Consider the following 23,480-nt stretch of genomic DNA (forward strand, 5'->3'; position numbering starts at 1 on the left):
ACACACATCCATCCATCCATACATACATGGCCCAGATCCTATCCCATGTAATACAGTAAGTTTATAAACAAACCTTCCCAAAGATACAGTAAACATCCTTAAAGAAGCTGGCTGAGTTACATTTGGCCAAGTGAATTGTACGTTTGAGTTTTTTTTTTTTAATGCTAGCTGTAGCTTCTTTGCCAGATTTCTATGCTTATCTCATGCTTGTAAAACATAATAAAACATTTCTGCGTTGCCTAAGGTCTTCTGACAGGGCTTGTCTTTTCCAGCTATTGGCAGGTCAGTCCTGCATCTGACCTCTGTTCATCTTCACAAAAGATGGGATGTCAAAGGTTATCTTAAGGCCTCAGGATGGTTACAGAAGCACCCATAACACAGGGGCCCAAGAGTAAACAGAGCCCATATTTTTTCATACTGATGTCATTGAATTTCATAATCATACATTTTACAGTTTGTCTTCATTTCTAAATATTATTCATATAATTTTGATTTTACCATGTGGACTGTAGCTATGCTGGATGTGACTCCTATTGCTGCAAGTTCATTTTTGAAATTGTACCTTTAATGTGAATTATAACAACCCAAACCTTAACAAATGGAACAAAAATATATAAATTTAATGAAAAATGCCAGCTATTTGGCGATGAGCTTTGTTCAGATCCTATTAGTGAAATATAAACAGATGAACTAACCCATTATGGTAAACCTATGAATCCAAATTCAATGAGAAATTCGCTTTAAACGCTGGTGGATTTCTCCAGCTCTGATGGGACCTTCCTTGCTGTTGGTCAGAAACAGGAGGTCTCCATGGTGGAAGGCTGGCTCCACACTCCCACGCCATACTTCTTTTTGGTAATCAGATCAGCCATCGGTGGTGTAGCTCCCCGCACTGTACGCTCCGACTTTCCCATAAAACAGAGCCAAATGAGCCCGCTGAACACCCCAAGCACACCGCTTACCCATACCTGGTGCTTATGTATCCGCCGCCCATCGTCCAGGAAATACAAAGACAGTATGGTGGGTGTCTGCCGGGATCAGACGGCTCTGAGACCCGGCAAATCGAGGCTGGTTTCCCGTTATCTTCTAGGGACCTATGCTAGGCGTCTTAAAAATCCAGTTGAAGATGCGTTTATTAGCGAAATTTGCTAGCTGGCTAAAATTAAGTTTCTAAGTTGAGCATTTGTACTTTTTCCATGTAAAACCAATTTATGGACGCTAAAACACCGACTATACACAACTGTGGTCCTTTTCAATATCTGCCAATGATGGATAGATTTTCCTGCTGCCTATTTCATGGCAAAACCTTTGAAAGCTCAGATGAACTGATAATACATCTGATTAAAAAGAATTAGCCGAAAACTTTATGTACAAGGTTGAATGCGAAAAAATACCATCAGGCCCACACAGTACAGACATATGCATTTTATTTGAAATAATCAAAAGTAAACATAACAGCAAGGCACAAAGGCCAATACCGGTTAAATAGATGTGTAATGGCTTAAATGAACCCTGATATAGACATGTGAAATTCATTAGCTATGTACAAGGGGCTTGCCGGTACCAGAACTTTCATACCAATACACATTATCAAAAAGTACAAAGTTGCTCTGAATAGAGGCTGTATCAAAAAACACTGATATTTAAAGGAGTATAATTTCTGTTCATGATATCTTAAATTAGCCACTCTTCAGTAAACTGGAGAGGGCTTAAAGAAAATAACATTTACTACAAACATGAAAAGAAAAATGTCATACAGCTTTTACATGGAAATTTCACATGGAAAGAAGTCAATATGACTAGATAAATCTCCAAAGTAATTTATAAAATTGAGTAATATGGGAGATAATATATTAAGGAAAATCATTCCCTTTATAATATAGCAGTACAATAGTCAATTATCTGCAAGAGCCTCATTTAAGAGTCTCCACAGTTCACGTGAGGTGGAAATGATTTTCGTTCTCACCAACTATAGCTCATTACACACCCACCCCAATCATAACCATTTAATTTTTTTGATCTCCTTTTACAAATGACAACGGACATTTAAAATGATAATATTCGTTTATAACTGCCGCATCCTGATTATATTCAGCTCATCAGTGAAATAAGCAAACGATTCCCCAAAGTACCCACTGCATGCTTCATGGCTGTCACGCAACTTCCCACACATTAAATATTTCATTTGCAAAAACACGTGAAACAGACCTCTGATATACAATTCCAATTGTATGCTAAATATTCAGACATCAGTCAAGTCCATGTCAAAATTAAAAGTAAACATTTGTTAGATGTTTTATGCAATCCATACACAATCACCTTGCAGGGGAAGTGAGACTTTGGTTCCAAGGATGGTTCACTGAATTACTGTTAAAATTAAAACAGCCACACATTCTTTTTGGTATGGAACAGATATTAAAATACATTTACTTTTATGGCCAATGGAGGGGTATGCAAAGAAATTTCTACTTCGGGATATAGATAACCACTAAATCTGCAATACTGCTTGTATTTCCAATGGGTGAACAAGTCTGCAAGAGCACCGTGTGGGTCACTGGGCACATGTAGAACTACCCATTATCCTTAATGTTGTTTTCAGTTCAACCAAAATCACTGGGTCTAGTCTTTATCATTTAACAGTCTTGTGCATCCATGAGGGAAAAAATGACTTGACATACCAACAACGACCCAACTGGATGAAGTGAGTTCGAAATGTATCTATATTTGGTGTAGGTGTTTGCGGCTAAAGTAAGTGATTTGTGATTTGTAGCGTGGCAGAATACATGTAGAAGAATAAGGCAAATTCCACTGAGGTACAAGAGTTTAAAGCCGCTGTGATGCTGATTGAGCTTTTACAGGGTCCTCATCTTCCCAGGACGCAGGGGCAATAGCAGCTTTTTTGGGGGGGGAAGGGGGGGATCGGTGTTTACCATCATTGCTCAGGGACTGCCTTTGGGTGTGAGGTGCTGTGCGTCTGCATGTGGGAGCTGTGAGCAGATTCACAGCCAAAGGCCTCGCTGTAGGTGTCACAATGAAGCCTCCTGGGTTCTTCAGCTACAGAGGACCCGCCTTGTCCAGCAGGGAGGGGACTGACCTCCTTGTCACTGGCCTGAGGTGATGACTCCTGCTCCCTTTCCTCCTCATCCTCCTCCTCCTCCTCTTCTTCCTCCTCCTCCTCATCCTGCTGCTGTTCCTCCTCTGGCTCCTTAATCTTATGGACAATGAGGAGGTGCCTGCTGAGAGCCAGCGGGGAGGTGAAGCACAGGCCGCAGTGTGAGCACTGGGGGGTGCGGTCGTCGGCCTTGTGCTGAGGTATGTGCTCCTGGAAGCACCCACTGTCCTCTGTGCTGAAGCCACACTTGGAGCAGCGGAACTGAGGTGCAGGCCTCTTGGCAGGGGGGGTGTCGGGTGCTCCCACACTCAGGGCTTCATCGGAAGGTCTCTTCACCACAGGACCCTGGGCGTTGGGTGTACAGACATTAGGCACCATTCACCCTGCATCACGCCCTTGTAAGCTGATAATTTAGAACTGGTGCAGTAAAAAGAAAAGGGGGGGGGGGGTCACTACCTCTCCGGGGGCTGTCCTGTTCTCTTGAAGGGCTGCCTGTAGCATCTGGCTGAAATCGGGGTTTTTAATGCCGTGCATCAGGCTGATGTGATTCTTCAGCATGAAGTGTTTGGTAAAAGTCATCGTCTTGTCTGTGCAGTACCTTCAATGGGAAGAGCACGCAGAGGAGAGAATGTATATAAAATACAGGGCACTAAAAAGTGATTTCCATAGCTGCAGCTATTCCCATATCCTACTCGTGAGCATAGCTCCACTCCATGAACAGCACATGTGCTCCCAAACCCAAGAGATTTCAGCTTCAATGTCACAATGAGGAAAACGTAACACTTCACTTAATTGGTTTCTAATTATGCAATCACCTGCTCTCTGGATACTTACAAAAAAAGTGTTACAATATTTCAATGTTAAAGGCACAGTATTCAAGTCATTAGATCTGGCTCAGAGACCAGCACAGTACATGTTCAGTTACAGTGAGAAGGATGATTAAGCTATCAGGTTGAAAAACTAAGCTGGATTGAAGCTGTGTGATGTATTGTGCGTATCTCAGTTATCACATGGCATTTATTGACATTGCTTTGTGTCTGTTGATAACTCATAACTAGGGTTGCAAGGATTCATCGGGTAACAACTCGATTACAAAAAATCCTTGATGCAAATTCTTAGCTTCGATGCTTCGTTTAATCCACGCCACTATACTGCTCAGTGATCACCATGTTTCACAAGAAGAATTATTACTGTTGCACAGAGTGCTTACGCTGCATTAAGTGTAGCAGAGCAGTAGAAGAAAAAGATTGGCGAATCTCCCATAAGGAACCCTTGTCAAAAATGCCAGAGAAATTTCCAGCAAACTTCTGGGTCTTGGGGATAGTGAATAGTTCCAAATGTTTACATTGGCAACACAGAATCATGTTCATTTCCATTTCTTACCAAGCAGTTTAAGTGGTATGTTGACAAAATATTTTTTAATAAATATTTAATACGTTAGCTGTCACTGATACACAAAATATGATGTTTTGATGATGTCACTCAAGGTGTGAGTGGGACATTACATATGGTGGTGGTTATGGCAATGTTAGCCCAATTTAGCTTGTTTTGTGGATAAAGAATGACAATGGATTTTGATCTCTGGACACCTGAGAGATGGTTGTTTTTTTTTATACAAGTAAACAAACTGGAAGGCATATTTTGCCTGGCAGCCTTTATGAAACATTATACAGTACTAAAAGGGTTTAGTTCTTTTGACAGATATTTTATGCAGTTTAACCATTAAAATGCACTAAAGAAAACCAATGAGTGGGTTCATTCTGAGACTCGTCTTTTTTTCTCTTTTGAATAGTTACTACTACTGTTTAATAAGAAAAGTATTTCTTATCCGATTACTCAATTAATCGATGAAGTAAAAGATAGAATACTCGATTACTAAACTAATTGTTGCAGTCCTACTCACAACAAAAACTTATTCGACACACTACTGGTAGTTTGATGGTGCAAGTTTTGTTTGACTATAGTTTACATAGGGTCATTTCATCTTTTGTTTTATAAATATTGCATTGCTACAGAAATTTAACATTTGCGATATCAAGCAACCCCTAATAAACACATTACTGAGAAATTTTGCTGTCTGCAAATGACTGCAACTTTGGGGCACTCTCAGCCATGAGGAAATGCTTACAACAAAATGTACAATCCCTGTGTCCACTTCACATAGTGATTTTGTGTCTGCCCATTGAACCTCTGAACATCATCTGTACAACTAAAACTACTTAACTATGGACCACAAATGATTCATTCCACATGCAACACCTAACTGCACACCACCCACACACCACTGGTTACATTTACATATGGAAGAATGTCTTTATAGTACAAAATTGGCTTTTAGGTTAATACTGAAGAGAGGTTAAATTTCCAGCATCTTGTTAAAAAAAAAAAAATAACTATTTTAGTTTGTGATGTGAGATGTGGGAGATTTAATTGTCGGCTATAGCAGAATTAACTTGAGCTGGATGTTTCCTTGAAAATTGGAAATGTAAACGCCAAGCTGTGCTGGATTTATGCTGCCCAGTCCGTCTCAATGTATACATCTCAGTGAAGATGAATGTATCCTTTGAAGGTAATCGTTTAACCCCATTAAACAATGCATGTGTATAAAGCCTGAAGTAACGGATATAATGCATTTACTGCAAAACCCATGCATTTCATTAGCAGAGAACTTTTGTTTTTAAGCAGACATCACTTGCTCAGAGTAGCCAAGGAAAAAACCGGACTGTAAAAAGCTGCGACTAACCAGCAGGTGAAGGTTCTCTTCTTCCCGCCATGGTCGTTGCGAATGTGTCTCCTGAGACTTGTAGTGGAATTAAAGGACCTCTCGCAATTCCGGCAAGGATATCTCTTCACTGACTGCAGAAAAAGAACAACAGAGATCGGCATCTGGATTCAATTAAACATAGTAGTTATATTAAACATTAACAACAGAACTAAAATAGTGTTTTCTGTTTTTCCAACAGTGATTTTTTTTTCATATTTTATTATATATATATATATATATATATATATATATATATATATATATATAAAAAATACTGCAAGACCATCACTGTCAGGATTCTGTTTACATATCCACGAGTGTTAAATTGCAGAACTTAAAATGATCAAAGTGTCTCTTCAGTCATGCTCAAAAGCAGAACCCAATAAGCTACGACCACATCAAACGCAGTTATCAAAATATCTAGAAAAACAGCAAGTTGAGTTCTCTTTAGGGCAACATGAACAAGCCATATCGTAGTGAATAAAAGTCCATTTTTCCACTAATGTCAAACGATTTGTTGTGTAAACAGACCATCTCCCGTGAATTCTTCTATTGCTGTAATGCACATACGATATACCTGCATTAACCTCCAATATGCCAGCTACAATAATTCAGAGTACTGATGGAAACAGTAGAGAATAATCAGGAATTATTGACCTCAAACAATGGCTTCCAGGTTTTACTAAACCTATCTGCACTAAACTTTAGCTCACTGAATACCGGATTAATAACCAATAGGAAGTTGGTTAAACCACTGTGATTGGTGCATGGTAACCTCACTCACTGATGGTTTTGAAGCCTCGCTTCTGCCATCACTTACTGTGGAGAGTGTGGCTTTGGTAGTAACAGCCTCCATGTTTTTAAGTGGGGCACTGAAAGAGAGCTTAAGTGCGCAATAAGAGACAAGCCTCCCACTGTCAAATCCTCAGCTCCTCCATCACTCCACGCGGTCACGGCAGAGGCAGAAAGTGCCACACTGACATGCTCTAGGGTAGCATTACACAGAAGGATGAACTTCAATACCAGCGTTCCACAAGGAGAGAATGTCAACCTCTCGTTAATCCCAATCTTCTGCAATTCAATTTCCGTCTATACGACTGAATGCAATACTCATCTTAGTCTAAAATGACATTAAGATTAAAAAAATTTATCAAGGTGCAGTCCAGTGCAGGATGGTGATGCTCGCCCTACCCTCCCATGGCTGGTCTTCATGTGAGACACATAGGCATCGCGATCAGGAAGCCACTGCAGACACTCTCCACAGGTCAAGCCTGTATTCTTCAGATTGGTCTGACTCGGCCTCTGGGAAGCTGGGTCCTTCTGGTCATCTGAGGCCAGACGTCGGAGAAGCCAGCTTGCCTGCGGCTGGACGGGGGTCAGCGACGTCCCCTGCGGCTGCGGCGAAGGCTCTTCAGACAGTTTGGCACTTTCATCCACAGCTGCCCTGTGGGCACTCTTGTGGACTCCCTGAAATGCAGAGGAGGACTGTGACACTATAGCAGGCATAAGTTCAGCCAATAAGGCTGCCTGAAATACAGCTTAGAGAACAGAATGTTAAATCAGCCCGTCTATCAGGCCTTAAAAACGTGGCCTCCAACCTTGAAATGTTGCATTAGCATTTGCTTCTGTGTGAAGACCATTGCACAGTCAGGGCACTTGAAGACACAGGTAGTGAGCTTTTTGCTGCTCTGCTGGAAGTGCTGGAAGAGCAGCTGCTTCTTCTTAAAAACCATTTCACAGGAGCACTTATAGATCACTCTAGAGAATCAAACATATCAAACAAATCACTCTGACTGAGACAGACGACGTGCAATAAGAATTCAAATATGTGGATATTCAACAAATTCATTGTTTGTACACCAAAAAAGATTCAGCCGTCATGGAAAATAAAGATACTCTGGGAGTCAAACTCACTGCGGAGGCACACTACTGCCGTCATGTTTGCCTTTGACGTGTGTCAGGCAGCCATCTGAAGACTTGAAGGCGACCGGACAGAGAGAGCACTTATAGAAAATCTCACAGTGTTTCTCCATAATGTGGCTCTTTTGAACATGAAAGGACAAGTGAAACATATCACAGTGTGAGCACCTAGAACACAAAACAAGACCAAGGGGATTTATTATTAATAATGCAGAATGAGTAACGCCACAGCATCACGCGAAGCCCCAACGCACCGACCCCAGGCTGCTCATTCACATACTTGTAGCCGATCTTGCGTGCATAGTGGAGGCAGTTCTCCTTGATGTGTTTCTGGATGTCCGTGGAGTGGCTGACTGCCCCACACTCGGGGCAGCAGTATGGGGACTTATGCGTGTGGATGCGCTGGTGGGCCCTGTAGCTGCACTTGTTGGGCAGTGTCATCATGCACAGCTTACAGACCTGAAAGACAGGAGCAGAAATTAAAGGGGGGGACACTTCATGATACCAATAAAGGCTCGAACACTTAAACTTATAGCTGGTAAGAAACAAAAGACTTTCAACCTCAATCCCTCAACCAATAACCAGTCTTGACAAAGGCTACAAGAATAAGAGAACATCTCATTTTGGCCTGTGAATTATGAACTATAATTCACAGTGACCTTCATATTACTTCTGATATGATAAGATGACAAGACACTTTACCAGTTTCTCCATTTCCTCGGAAAGTCTCTGGAAATGACCTGCCAGTGACCTGTCATCTGACATCTGCTTGTTGCATTCCAGACACTTGAGTCCATGCGGTATCACTTTGTCTGGATATAAAGGCATGGCTGGTGCGTTCTTGGCAGAATTTGTTGGGCCTGGGAAGACCTGGGACCCCATGGGCACTGGAGGCGTGGCCACAGGGGGGGTGGGCACAGCCAAGGAGAACATCTGTTCGGCGGCAACGGGCTTCATGAAGAGCTGAGTACACTGCATGATAGCGCCCTGACTCTTGTGCTGCCGGGCGTGGGCCAGCAGACTGCACTTGTTGAAGAAGACGAGTGTCTTGGTGCAGTGCATGCACGCCACCTCGATGTGCACGCTCCTCCTGCCGTAATGCTGAGCCAAACTGGCCTCCAGACAGAAGGCATCCCCGCACTCCAGGCACCGGTGGCCCCGAGCCGGCAAGTTGATCTGAGACTCTGAAGGGGGGTTCAGGTTGGGCACATACGTCGGTATGGGATTGGAGGCATTCAGAAGTCTGTTCAAGGTCCCCACAGCACCGCAGGAAATTGTGGTGCCCAGCGTGGGGGCAGGGCTTTTCACCTGGTGCACGAGAGGAACCGTGCTGCATACCATGGACCCGGGAAGCTGGGGCTGCCGTGGTGTGGTAGATCTGGCCGTGACCGACGCTGCAACGCTATGAGGGACCAAGTTTAGATTGGCCAAGTGTACCGCTTTGGGGATGAAATTGGTGTTGGGGGTCTTCATAGATCTAACAGAGACCCCCTTTTTCTGCTGCGATGTCTTTACAACCCTCAGGTTAGAGCTGTTACTTTTCTGCGAAAAGGTGCCCGAATGTGCCTTGGCCCTCTTCTTTGAGCTGCCATCTGATGTGATGGGAATAACCTTTGTGGGCTGGGATACAAGTGCTGTGGGTTTGTCAAATGTTTTATTCCTTCCATTTTCCAAGACGATGTCATTCACTGTATGATGTGACAGGTGCGGCGAAGCCGCTTTGGTCAGTGGCTCTTCAACAGCGGTGATCTGTGGGGGAGAGGAACCGGTTGGAGACTGGAGTTCATCCAGCTCTGAATCAGGCAACACGCTTGTCACTGTTCGCTTTATTTGCCCAGATGAGGTTTTAATCGTCTTTATCCGAACTCTCGGAATTGCTGGGGGCGAACCTGTAGTCACAGAGGGGGATGCTTTACCACTACTGTCACTGCAGATGCTCATAGGACTGTCTGGAGGCTTGATAAACCTCTTAACGACCTCTAGTGGACTCCGAGGGCTCTTTGGAGATTTGGGCACTTTTGGGCTTACCTTCACAGTTTCCTTCATGGACACTAATGGATCTCTGGAGTTTACATCATCTTTAGAATCTTCCATGACCTTCCTGGAATTCAAAGCCACAAGTGCTGCAAGGCAGGATGACAGTTTGGAGCTTGAACTTTTGATGCATTGCTGAGATAAGCCAATACTGGACTCCAAAGGAAAATAATTCTGAGTGTCTCCAAAATTGTCACCCATAGGTAATGCTGGACTGCTAAAGCTAGATTGTTCAACATGGCCATCATTCGAGCAAACAGAATTTTCCTCTGAGTAGGGCTGTTCCGTTTCGCAAAATTCCCTGATTCTCTCCATATTAGCAGTTTCGCGCTCAGCAACTAATTTATGGCACATGTCGGTCCCATGCAATTTTCTTTGACTGTCCAACATGGACTGCTCTTCTGACCCAAATACAGAGCCAGAGGGAAAATAGGGCCTCTCGTCTTGTTTTGGATGACCAACAATCCCATCTGCTGGGATATCCTCAGGTTCTGGACTTGAGATAGGACTGAATTGGGTGAAGGATGCCCCACAAGGCTGATGGGGTGCCATTGACAAATCCGGGCAGTCTCCTGAACGATCTCCATTTACAAAAGTGGTCTCAAACTTCCCGTAGTTCCCATGCAACATGTGATGGGAATCTAGGATGGCTCCTGAGCCCCGAAATCCATTCTGAAGGAGGTGTCCAAGGTGGACCCCTTCTCTCTCTGTGCCAGATTCGCATGACTCCTGGCGACTGGTGTTCTTCACTATCACACTGACAGCAGGAACATCTGGGGCCTGGGCAATATTGTGGGTGGAGATGTCCTCCAAGCAGATCCCTACAGATTTTGGCTGGCCCTCAGTTTCATCGTGGTTGTCTGGGATGGCTTCCTTAGCATCTAACCCAGTGGCATCAGGGATATCAAAAGCAGCCAAAAGATCATCAAAATCTGGGGTCTTCATGTCACCCATGTTTGAAAACGTAGAAAAACCTAAAAGAAAAATACAGTTTTTAAAATCTTTAATGTGCAGAACACCAAACTAGAAGATGCATACAAAACTGAACAGCGTGCATTTCTTTTTTTTTGTTTATTTAATGATAACAGCAATGATGACAGTATAAGCAAAGATTGCATTAAGGTGTTATTTAAAAATAAGTGAAAGCTGTGTATTAGAAAAATTTACTATTAGTGCAATCACACTTTTCCAGCAACAAAAAAAGAAGACAAACTTCACAAATTCTATGAACTACAAAATGATTAGGGTGCCCATCAGACTCAAAGCTAACATCTACAAATATACTGCGCACCTGATAGCTTTTACTTACATCACTTCCCCTAATCCCTAAATGGTGTGCACAGATACTATCATCTGTTCCATTAACATTAGCACGACACTTCTCATGCTTTCACTAAACCAAGAGTTTTAATTTTTGTGAAAAAAAAAATGTGATTAAAAACAAGCAGCTCAACAGTCTGGGAGGTTAGTTATAACAATTTCAGTTTCAATATAATTAAATTTATGATATCGTCTGATTTGACTTTTTGAAAAACTGGCAAATCGGTGCAACTAAAGTTCCATTTAAAGATTTAAAAACATTGTTATACATAACGGTTAGTCTATACTAACTGCTTAGTATATGTGCACTACAGTTAGCTACTGAACTATTTGAATGTTTGTAAACACTGGTCACATGACCAAGGTTGACTTTCATGACACAGATACCCAGAGATCGTGCCATAGATCTAAGACGTCAGAGCAGCATTAAGCTTTACCTGGCTTTGTGAGATATTCCCTAAATAATCAAACTTGCCGGTTAACATTCTTAAAACCTGGCGTTTTCTCCAGGAATATACCAGTTTTTGTCGACATATTCATATGAGGCTCGAACCGAAATGTGGAGTCGGCCAAACAAGCATTAATTTCAGACCCTGTTAAACAGGCACAGATATTGTGAAACACTGGCACGAAAGTTACCAACAGTGAATTGTTTTTTTTCCTTACTCTTTTGTTAATCTGAAACATCAGAACTTTTTACTAAAAGTACGACAGATATTTCATTCAATAAGGAAACTGCATAACTAGAAAAATTAATCTATGAAAATTAAAACGCTCAATTTATTCCAGTGGGGTATTACATTTTATGAATTTAGAATGTCCAGCAAGAATTTCGCTGAAAATATAATTACCTTACTTATTTCCTGAACTATTAGCATACGTATTTATATTTGCATTGATTTCATTTTAACGTGTTATGTAATTTCCTTCTTGATTACGGATTACCTACTAAACATGATCATTGAATATTATATTCCAAATTTACAAACGACCGATTTACGGGACTTGTTAAGACCCATAATACTCTGATCTGGGCTCAATCAACATGCCATTGACCTGTAATCACTCAGAGCTCACTGGGGTCATGAGAAATTATGGTTTATGGACACTGGTAAACTCAAAAGCAAAAGACCTCTGACTGAAAGCATTTCTATATAACTTTGCAAACAAATCGCAACCCCAGACGTATACGACAATACATGGATAACGGATTTATAAAGACGACTTAAGTAAGATATACATGTCAGCAGCTACACGTGCGTGACAACCCAGAAAACAAAAGCATTATTTACCATTTGGGTTCCGTATATTCACCGTGGCGGCTCCTGAAGGGTAGGCGATTTCATGGCTGCTTTTCGACGTTTACGTCCAGAGGAAACGTGGAAGCCTGGCGCCAGTTTTCACCGCGTTTATAACTCAGACGAAGCGACGGGCCACTTTTCCGGACATTTTCACCACTATTTCGCCATCCTCTCGCTTAAATAAAAAAAATGTTTTTAGGGCGAGCGATGCTAATAAGACGCGGGTATATTCCCACTTTCACCAGCAAGCGCCTCGTCGGCAACCAGTTGGATGTAATTCAACTCTCCAGTATAAAACGCCTTTCCTTTACCCCCCAAATGAAGTAAATTAAATTTTGTACGAATACAATACTAAATGCGTCACCGCTCCAAAGGTAGCAGATGTTTTAACTTGCAGGCAGGGTGGCCTGCCTTCTGAGCTATCGGCAGCTATAGCAGGTAGCTTATACTTAGTGTTACTGGCATCTCACACACACGTATTTACATGGAGTAACATTTAAACTTTTATTAGTCACCTAGCACAGCTTTAAGCCGGTAAATTTCATTACAAGTCCGCCGACACTCGGCTAACGTTAGAAAACGTTAGCTAGCTAACATTCCCTTCCCCGAGGCCCGGCCTTTTTCGGCCGGGTGTTTTTTTGTGCTTAGCAAACCGTTTTTCGTAACTGGATGCAGACGGTTTGAACACAACACACCCGGTAATGCCGGATACCGCAAACACCCCCAGCAAAGACTAAAAACTCGCCGACCAGCAAGGCCAGCCGTTGCGACCGACCGACGCAGCCGAGAAGAGTGTAGGCGCTAGCAACATAGCCGCAGCTGGAGTCCAGGCTCGCCCGTCTAGAAACCGCTTCCTGTGCGGGCGGCCGCGCGACTGCCTCATGTCAGGACCCCGCTCACTCGGCGCCGTATGGGCACATTACTGCAAAAAAATATTAATGTAAATCACATTGCTGTGCATGTCAGGTATAAATATAAAGGTCAGTAGGGAGCGTTTTTTCAGTACGGGGTGTCAGTAAATTGTATTAATATGTTAATTGCCAGGGATGTCCGACGTACTGCCTGATTATAAAAAGGTAAGCGCTGTTAAAATAATGAAACGACACCCACAGTTCTATTGTCTTGTGTATTACCTAGAACGTATGTGTTACTACAGGTTGTGTTATGTGTAGCTGTCCAATAAAGACGACTATTTAGTTAACGCACGTTTGTCGGACATGGTGTCGTTTAAACTACTGCTGCGCATTGTAAATTAATTTTTGTTTGATTAGAATGCCTGAAGCACCAGGTTTACGTTTTTAACTGGACAGTAGACAGTCACTAGTAGAGTCAGACAAACTGCGCTCGCTATTCTGTCTAGGAGGATCGATATTGGTACAGTGCATCGAGTGCTCTAAAATTACAAGGAAAAAAAACCTTACCCAAGAGTAAGTAGGTGTGTGCGTGCGAAACTGTATCTATCTGAAATTCAGCAGTTCAGCATTAGCCTAATTGAAAAGTGTGTTCTAAAATATACTTTTCATTTAAGAAAAAATGAGCCTGTTTATTACAGTCTTTTTAAGTACTGTACTTGCTTAGTACCAGATTGCTTTGTCTTTGTCAACTTCAGAATATTCAAAATGTAATTTTTGTGCTGATGACCAAAGCATGCGAGAGGTTAAACGTCCTCAGTATCTCATACTTAAGCCAGCCATGATAGACGTTTAGGTACCGATAAAATTACGAAACCACACAGCATTGTTTTTACCTTAAGATAATTAAAAATGGAGATTCGCTAAAATCTAATAAGATTGACAGGTATGAGCTGTGTCAAAATCAACAATGTAATCTGCAATAAGCACGCACGCAAACAGGCCAGGGGCACTTTGCCAAATTGTGGGAGGAAACCCACACAATACTGCGGAAACACACACACACACACACACACACACACACACACACACACACACACACACACACACACACACACACACACACGGCCCAGAGATCACAATGCTGATGCTGGGAGACAGCATTGTTACCGACTGAGCCACATCGCTCCCTAAATGCTGTTACTATTCTCCAAAAATAATCATTACGCACCTGAAACAAATTTGTCAACATGACACCATATGGTATTGAAACGGTTATGCCAGAGCTCAATCTGTCTATCATGTTTAGCTATGCATACCTGCCAACATTTCAAAATTCTTAAGTTAAAATAATTAATGGAATCTGAAAAGCCTAATTCAGTTAATTAGTAAGGTGTTTTACCATAAACCAGGTCAGAAAAATTTACTGTATGAAGCCATCATGCATAATAACATAGTAGTAATATGTTGTTTAATGAGAGTGTAGATCTTTATAACAGGATTTTGAAGTGCATTTTAACCTTGGCAGCCCTAACACTTGCTTTGTGCCCTTGAGCAGCAGATCTGACGTATTGCGGCACACTCTTGCTTTTGCTGCTTTCCTTACTTTCCTCCACTTCCTCCCATCACCTCTCCTCTGTTACTATTGCTGTTAACTTTTTCCTTCCTGTTTGTCAAAATTGGCAGCATCCATTCGAGCTAAAATGGTGGAATGACTTTAAATTAACCTTGACACCATTTATTTGTGATTTCAATCATAAAGGAAAACAAATATGATTATTAAACAATCTTCCACAGCTTCAGAATTTAAATTGATCAATATTTTAAGACATATTTGATGGGGACGAACTAGAAAATGCGCTACATAGTAAGAGTGACCTGCATGTAACCTTCATTTGAAGAGGCTGGAGTTGAACTTACAGCCCTTGAGGTGGGTGTTTATAAGACTAACCACTAAGCTACTGTCCTGTCTGGGTGGTGCTGCTCTTTATAAATCTCAGAGTATCTCAGTGTATTCTAACTGGAACTATCTCTCACATGTCCGTCACACATATAAATTATGGTTTTTAAATTCTACTTAAATCACATTTTGAATTTAACATGGACAAGCATAATGTATAAATGCACGACCTTTTCTGTTCTGTATAAATCTCATTTATGTGGTTCTCTCAGTCACTCAGTAAATCCTGTATTTGGAGAAAGATAAGAAAATGTTTCATTTACACTTTGCCCTTTTTCACTGTTATGGAAATTAACACGTGGCTTAGTGGTTAATTTTTACTTATACAAAACATGAATGCAGATTTTGGTACAAATGACTTCATGGGATGATAGGGCTTCTTTGTTAAATGTTAAATGTTTGTTCAATCCTCCCTCTGCATCACTGGGGCTCCTGTAAGCAACTTTAAGTACCTTGGGGCTCAGCTCACAGAAGACCTCAGCTGATCCATGCACATACATGGACAGATTACAGATTACGAAAGCGAGGCAACACCTTTATCATTTGAGGCAACAAAGGAGGTTTAAGGGCTCCTGACTATGAGCATCCTGACCATGAGTATCACAGCATTGTTTGATAACTGTTCCGTCCAAGACTGCAAAGCCCTGCAGTGAAATGAAAAGGATTCACAAAAAACTGATGTCTGAAGTCAGCTGGGCTCCCGAGACGACATGGAATTCACATATATAATAACAGTCTGCCAAGTTTTGGGAAAATTGGCAGACGAGCCTCTTAGAGGATATTTAGCTTTTTCTACGGACAAGAAGGACATTAAATCCATTAACCAAGATGTTGCGGGATGATTCTTAATCCTAGTCCATTCCTGTCTCGCAGTAATGTAATTCTTCATTGTCATTTGTAGCCTTACATGTAGGTTTGGTGCACATTGCCGTTTTGCTGCCATCAGAGCTTCTTGCCTCACAGTTCCCTGTAAACGTGTGAGCGGGTGGGGTCCCTGTGGAGCAGGCAGCTTGGGTCACCAGCTGAGACCTAACAGCTGTCAGCTGAGAGAGAGACCCAGGCTGCCCTGTACTCACCCTTTTCATGTGTGAAGATGACACTGTCCTATACGTGTTAATGTCCGCTGGGTGGTAATCACAGCCACATCATCTGATCATCTAATCTGGAGATAAAGGGTGGACATTTTTTCTCATAGCGATGGAACACCTCTTGGAAATATAAAATCCATATGCTGTAATTTGTAATAATATCAGAGTCACAATCTGTTTATGAAATGCTTGTAATAGCAACAATATTTCCAGTCTTAATAGTGCCGTAACCTCAATCAAATTGTGACAGAATCCTTTCGTGACTTGTGTTTTTTGTTTTATAAAACAATCTAATTCTTAGCCAAACCCTTAACCTGCAAAATGGATTCCATAAACACATAGAAAGGTAAATATTAATAATTAAACTAAAGTAATAATAATAACTGAGTGCTAATAAATAAGAATAAAAAAAAACATTTTCCCTATAATCGATCTGTTCTTTTCCTTATATGATTCGTTTGCCACCTGAAGATAATGCCTCGGTTTTATGGACCTTGCCAGCACGCTATCATTTTGCAGCGGACAAAGGGCGCCTCATCACCGCGTTTTATCGCACACGCAGACGGCCGCTTTCGGCGATACCATTTCGGCAGTAGTCGCAATGGGCTTTTAGTGGACCTGATATTAAAAAGTTACTGAAATGCCATCTGCCCCCGAGGTAATTGTAAAGGCTCAACATGCTTTTCACACTGTCGGTTTGACTGGTCAGACTGCACCTCCAAAGCCATTTATGAACGGCCTCTCGCAAATCGTTTGTGATATCTTATTAACAGAAATGTAGTAAGACATTTACACGGCCATCATTTGTTCTGGGTTATTATTTGTTAAGGCGACTTGGCAAACGCGGGTCTTTTGTATTATAGAATGGTTTGTCCTGATAAGTAGCTTAAATATTACTTTCACACAGAATCAACTAATTTTTAATGTCAGATACTGACATTAAATCTGCATGGTGTTTTAATGAATACTTGATACATGGCCTTGCAAACAGATTTTTAAACGGGAGCTGTGCATCGTCGGTATGACGAGAAACACAGTAGGCGTCAAAGTTATGTTTGTTTGTAATTTTTTTGTGTTTATACGGCTGTATATACGTGGACTTACGGATTGTATGTAAACTATGGGGTGGCATGGTGGTGCAGTGATTAGCACTGTTGCTAACAATCCTGGATTGTTCCCTGCTTTGTATCTGTAGGTTCCAAACCCCTGTGACTCTACACAGGACAAGTAGTTGCAGAAAATGGATGGATACCTGAAGATTTTCTAGCACAGCAGCAGTCCTTTAAAAGAAAACTGAACAGGAAACCCAGGAAAGTGTGTGTCCCGAGGACACTTGGAAATTGTTAGTGCTAATGGTCGCCTGACTTTAATTTCTATTTTCATTATGTTACTAGCCAACCCCTCCGCGCCACAGAGGCTAACTTTAATTAGAGACTGTCCACACATAAGAGGTCTTGGTGTGACTCTTTATTTCCTGATCATGGTAATTGATGTGGATGGAAACCCTTCACACTCCAGTCATTCATGTCCACATAAAAGACATTGTTAGTGCTCATCTCAGCACGCATGTGGTAACAGCTCTGATCAGTGCGCCGTAGCAGATCTGGAATTTAAGACTAGGGGTTTGATGAAAACATCTTATTCATGCACCCTGTTAAGGGAAGTAGCTGAGAGACACTCATTTAAATGTGGAACATACATTTAAAAAGTATTTGATTAATTTTGATTTTCTGAAGTGATAAGAATGTGTCAAAATTTAGACAGCTACATACACATTTCATGTGCTTCAAAGCCTGGTCACTTAATATAATGAATCATCATGCACAATGTTCCATAGCCATTTATTAATCAAAGTAGGATACAAATGTCATACACAGTCAATTAGCCCGAAGAAGTGTGACTGGGCAGAATGAAAAAGAAGAAGTCAAGAAGCGGGCAGTAGGTGAACAAAAGGTGGTGATCGATCGTGAGCAGTGAGCGGACGGACAGTACCGAGACTTTGGAGCTTATCTCATCAAAGAAAATCAAGTAGTCTTGAGTTTTTTTTATCACGTGACTGATGACTTCGGAAGTGTCAGAGGTTTCGAATCCTTGTCAGCTCTTCGAACCTTTTATAAAAGCAAGGTGAAACTTTTGGGAATCATGTTTTTTTTTTTACATTTGGGGAGATTGATTGTGATTTAATTTGTACTACATGCAACACCTTTGTATCCATTATGGTAAATGACTCTGGAATGAGCAGTATTTGAGTTGAATTCTCCAAATAAAGTAAATGAATATAAATATTGCAGGTATCAATTGAATCATTAATAAGTACTTGTGCCCCGTCAAGTAATTATAACCCAATAAGGCTCCCTTTTGCTACTTATAAATGGCCGTAGCTCATTAATAAATAAAAAAAAACACTGAAACTTGTTTCTAATTGTCTATTAATGACTTGTAAAGCTTTAAAGGCTTATTAATAACTTGATTATAAACCAATCATAAATGCTTTATAAGGGTAGTCTTATTGTAAAGTGGTACTGTGTTACCATATTGAAATATACTATTATGTATAAAGACATCATTAATATCATTGTTAATTGGTTGTTGTTGCTTTATTGTTTTTATTATAGCAGTTGGTACCATTTGGTGGTTTAGTGGGAGAATTCTGTGTGTTTCCCTTGTATTAAGTCACTTTCGATAAAAGCATCTTCCAAATGAATCTCCAAATGAATCTTATAATATTTTTCTATTATTCTATTATCATTAATGGACACCCAAAATGGCATTTTTATAACTCATAACAAAAAGACTATAAAAACACTACATTTCAATATTTTATGGTAGATACATAATGACTGAACACACACATATAACTTAACAAAGAAACATAGTATTTTATAAGATTTTATTTTGGATGATCCAGTTAAACCCTACTGTCATACCAACAACATCATTCATTCGATGCAAACACAAAGACTTCATCCTCAGATTGTTCAAACCATTGCTGCACATTTTAAAACCCATGGACTAAGACAGTGTTTCTCAATGCAGTCGTCAGGGACCCCCATATTATCCACATTTTTGCTCCCTCCTAACTCCCGGGACTCTGGAGATCCTTGAGGGCCAGTTTGAGAAACAATGCACTAAGAGTCTCTTAAGGTTTGAAAAATGGTTTGAAGTGTTGAAATACAATATCGGCAATGCCTCAAAAGCTTCACCAGCCCATCACTAATATATTAAGGTGCTGAGCTCAGTAGAACGTAGCACTCAAACTACCTCAATGAATGAGTCAAACAGTCTGTATTTAACTGCTCAAACAGGAAATGTAACATGGGCGGATACAACTGGTAAGGATGACTGGGTAACTGGATCTGTTGATGACTGAGGTGGATCTTGGATCCAGATTTGGACTGGGGCCCAGACACTTAAAGAAAAACGTTTTAAGGATCTATTTATCCATCCATCCAACCACTCATCCATCTATTCATATATCCTCTAGCTACTTCCCCTGGTCCAGGTTGTGGCAAAGAGAATACCTTTTCAGACACAGTTTAAATTTTGTTGTTACTTACCATCTATGTTCTTCGGACAGAATTTCCCCTGGCATATGGGAACCGGCGTGTACCGTGAAGAGAGACTACTTACAGCATGGCTCCAGCTTGCTTCAGTTATCTGACATAAAACCCATGAGAGGCATATGCACTGTCCACATGATGTACCTCACGGTTTAGTACGTGCATTTTTTTTCTTTTGTTTACTGGGTGCTAATTTCCGCTGGCGCGTCCGCGGGAACCGCTGTGTTAGCATCAGACACTAATGGAATTACCATTGGCTTGAGTGAATTTGCATTACGAATGCATTCCGTTTAGTTGTTCTTGTGGTACTTTCTCACGTTCAGCTAGGTTTGGTGACTCTTTCACTAACAGGCCCAGATCAGCGAGGTTAGCGCTCGGTTCATAGTGGCAGTGGAAAAAACCACATTGGTAAATTACGGGGTAAAGGTGATAAGCCAAGAGACAGATATACACTGAACAAAAATATAAACGCAACACTTTTGTTTTTGCTCCCATTTTTCATGAGATGGACTTAAAGATCTACAATTCATTCCAGATACACAATATTACAATTTCTCTCAAACATTTCTCACAAATCAGTCTAAATGTGTGATAGTGAGCACTTCTGCTTTGCTGAGATAATCCATCCCACCTCACAGGTGTGCCACATCAAGATGCTGATCTGACATCATGGGTAGTGCACAGGTGTACCTTATACTGCCCACAATAAAAGGCCACCCTGGAATGTGCAGTTTTGTCTCACAGCAAAATGCCACAGATGCCACAAGCATTGAGGGAGCGTGCAATTGGCATGCGGACAGCAGGAATGTCAACCAGATCTGTTGCTCGTGCATTGAATGTTCATTTCTCAACCATAAGCCGTCTCCAAAGGCGTTTCAGAGAATATGGCAGTACATCCAACCGGCCTCACAACCGCAGACCACGTGTAACCACACCAGCCCAGGACCTCCACATCCAGCAGGTTCACCTCCAAGATCGTCTGAGACCAGCCACTCAGACAGATAATGCACGGCCCCATGTTGCAAGGATCTGTACACAGTTCTTGGAAGCTGAAAATGTCCCAGTTCTTGCATGGCCAGCATACTCACCGGACATGTCACCCGTTGAGCATGTTTGGGATGTGCTTGACCGGCGTATACGACAGCGTGTACCAGTTCCCACTAATATCCAACAACTTCGCACAGCCATTGAAGAGGAGTGGACCAACATTCCACAGGCCACAATTGACAATCTGATAAACTCTATGCGAAGAAGATGTGTTGCATTGCATGAGGCAAATGGTGGTCACACCAGATACTGACCGGTTCTGAGTCCCCAGACCCCCAATAAAGCAAAAAACTGCACATTCCAGGGTGGCCTTTTATTGTGGGCAGTATAAGGTACACCTGTGCACTACCCATGATGTCAGATCAGCATCTTGATGTGGCACACCTGTGAGGTGGGATGGATTATCTCAGCAAAGCAGAAGTGCTCACTATCACACATTTAGACTGATTTGTGAGAAATGTTTGAGAGAAATGGTAATATTGTGTATCTGGAATGAATTGTAGATCTTTAACTCCATCTCATGAAAAATGGGAGCAGAAACAAGAGTGTTGCGTTTATATTTTTGTTCAGTATACATAGGCTTTATAATTGTCATTCCTATAAAGAGAGAGAGAGAGAGAGTATATGAAATAATAATGACATTGTCTGTACACTGGTAGGGAGTAACTTCCAGTCTGAACAAAGCCCAGTTTAACAACATAACACAAGAGTATACTTGATATACTGTTTGAGCAGATCCTCTCTCTATTTGTTTCAAGGCTAACAAGAAAACCCAGGTATTTGTAGAAGTGTCTGCATGTTCATTTTGTGAAATTCATTATGGAGGTTTTTCCACCTGATTTCAAAACGCGTTTAGTGTGCAAAAAAATCCTTTGTGTCAAAAAGGAAGGTTGATTTACACTAGACCTGATGCTAATAGAATACACCAGTGAGGCAGAAGGGTACATTGTCGAGTTCTGTGAGAGTGTGCATGAATTGGGGTATATGGGTTTGTAGGCTGCAAAAGAAAAGCCAGATTGTGAAACATGGGTGGGGTGAGTTAGAGGAAATCATTTGCAACATATTAAGAACTGGCGAAGATTATTGTATTGAATACTGGCTCCCTTCAGTGGACATTCTGTCCTTCTGTAATGAGAGGGTTTGACGACAATTGAAAGAGAGCTGCATAAGTGTCATGCACTTCTGAGGGACAGTTCCCATGATGGATTCACACAGTATTTGCTCACACCTTTCTGCTGCTCTGACAGCCAATCAAAGCCCTCTACCGCACCCTGCACCGTGGGGGGGGGGAGGCAGCTGCTGGCTCTACAGCCCCAATTAGCGCCCCGTTCACACCAGCGCCACCCGATGTCTTATTTCTTCGAAAAATAACCCAAGTCACATATTTTAAGCTGGGCGATGGGCAAACCTACATGTGGTGTGTGCAGGCTTAGGCACGCCCACTCTGTCCTGCTGCCTGTCTGTGGCAGGACACACACACATGCTCCGATTTCATTTTCCGCAGAAATCCTTGGCTCCTCCGAGATGCCACATTTTTCTGCCGTCCGCCAAATTGACCCTTGCACTGTAGCTTGTACAGTGATCAGCAGATATCTTGGTTACATAATGCAGAAAATTATATAATAAAATGCCCAAAATATAAAACTCACAGTTGCGCGGTTCAAATGTTAGGGAGTGATGGAAGGCTGAAAGTTAATTTTCATCACATTATGAAATCGTATGCGTTATTGATTAAGAGCTCATTAAATGCAATCGTAACCCTTTGCCAAAGAGACTGCACATTCAGTTTGGAGGGTTTCCAAGACAGGATGGAGAACATCGAGAAGCACAACGATACTAAGAAAGAAGAAAGTTCATAAAAAAAAAAATAATAATCTCCGGAAATGTACTGAGAATTGGCAAGTCATAAATAAAAAGTTTGAATTGACCTTAAAGTTTCACTCTTCAGGGGAAGGGAAAGATAGACAGTATTCAGAGATGGCAAGGAAGAAGGAAGAAGCAGAGGTCAAGATAATCTGTATTCAGATATAGAACATGCAAACATCTGAATTCTGAAGCAAATGAACGGATCGAAGGCAGTTTCTGAATCGCTTTGTGTATAATATTGTGCTTTTACAGTTTTTGTTAGCTTCTGAAAATTAAATGCATGTCATGGTGACTGATCTCAACATGTTAGTCATTAGCTAAACCCTAAATCTCATTTTAATTGCTGTTTACTTGATCTAATTTCAATATTGAGGTACTGGTGCAGTGTGGCTCAGTGGGCCAAGCCTCTGTGCCTGTGATTGGGTCGCCACTTGGAGCCTGGCTTTGATAAACGAGTCACCTAGCTGTCTGCGGGCCCTTGAGCAAGGCCCTTAACCGCAAGGTCCGTAGGTGCTATTCTTGGTGGCTGTCCTTCGCTGCCAAGCTTGCTCTTGTCTACATGTGTGTCAAAGAGAGCAGGATGGGATAGGTAAAAAGAGAATTTCCCCACAGCAATGAATAACGTGTCATTATTATTGTCTCATCATAAAATAATCA

The 23,480-nt window shown here is 41.5% G+C and overlaps 1 protein-coding gene across 2 annotated transcripts; it reads right to left on the bottom strand.

Moving 5' to 3' along the window:
* Nucleotides 1-1,410: 1,410 nt before the first annotated feature.
* On the bottom strand, nt 1,411-13,319 carry znf592 (zinc finger protein 592). Of its 2 annotated transcripts, XM_048972483.1 has the most exons (10): nt 13,147-13,319; nt 12,443-12,626; nt 8,499-10,804; nt 8,077-8,255; nt 7,791-7,964; nt 7,475-7,634; nt 7,068-7,343; nt 5,856-5,968; nt 3,569-3,710; nt 1,411-3,457 (listed from the first exon to the last, which is right to left on the bottom strand). In XM_048972483.1, the coding sequence occupies exons 3-10, from the start codon at nt 10,782-10,784 to the stop codon at nt 2,933-2,935; spliced, it is 3,855 nt and encodes a 1,284-aa protein (XP_048828440.1). In that variant the 5' UTR covers nt 10,785-10,804; nt 12,443-12,626; nt 13,147-13,319; the 3' UTR covers nt 1,411-2,932. The 2 variants fall into 2 exon arrangements, with proteins under 2 accessions (XP_048828440.1, XP_048828439.1); XM_048972482.1 differs by having other exon boundaries at nt 12,443-13,319.
* Between the last annotated feature and the right edge of the window lie 10,161 nt (nt 13,320-23,480).

Source organism: Brienomyrus brachyistius, chromosome 13, assembly GCF_023856365.1.
Source record: "Brienomyrus brachyistius isolate T26 chromosome 13, BBRACH_0.4, whole genome shotgun sequence".
Classification (NCBI taxonomy): Eukaryota; Metazoa; Chordata; class Actinopteri; order Osteoglossiformes; family Mormyridae; genus Brienomyrus; species Brienomyrus brachyistius.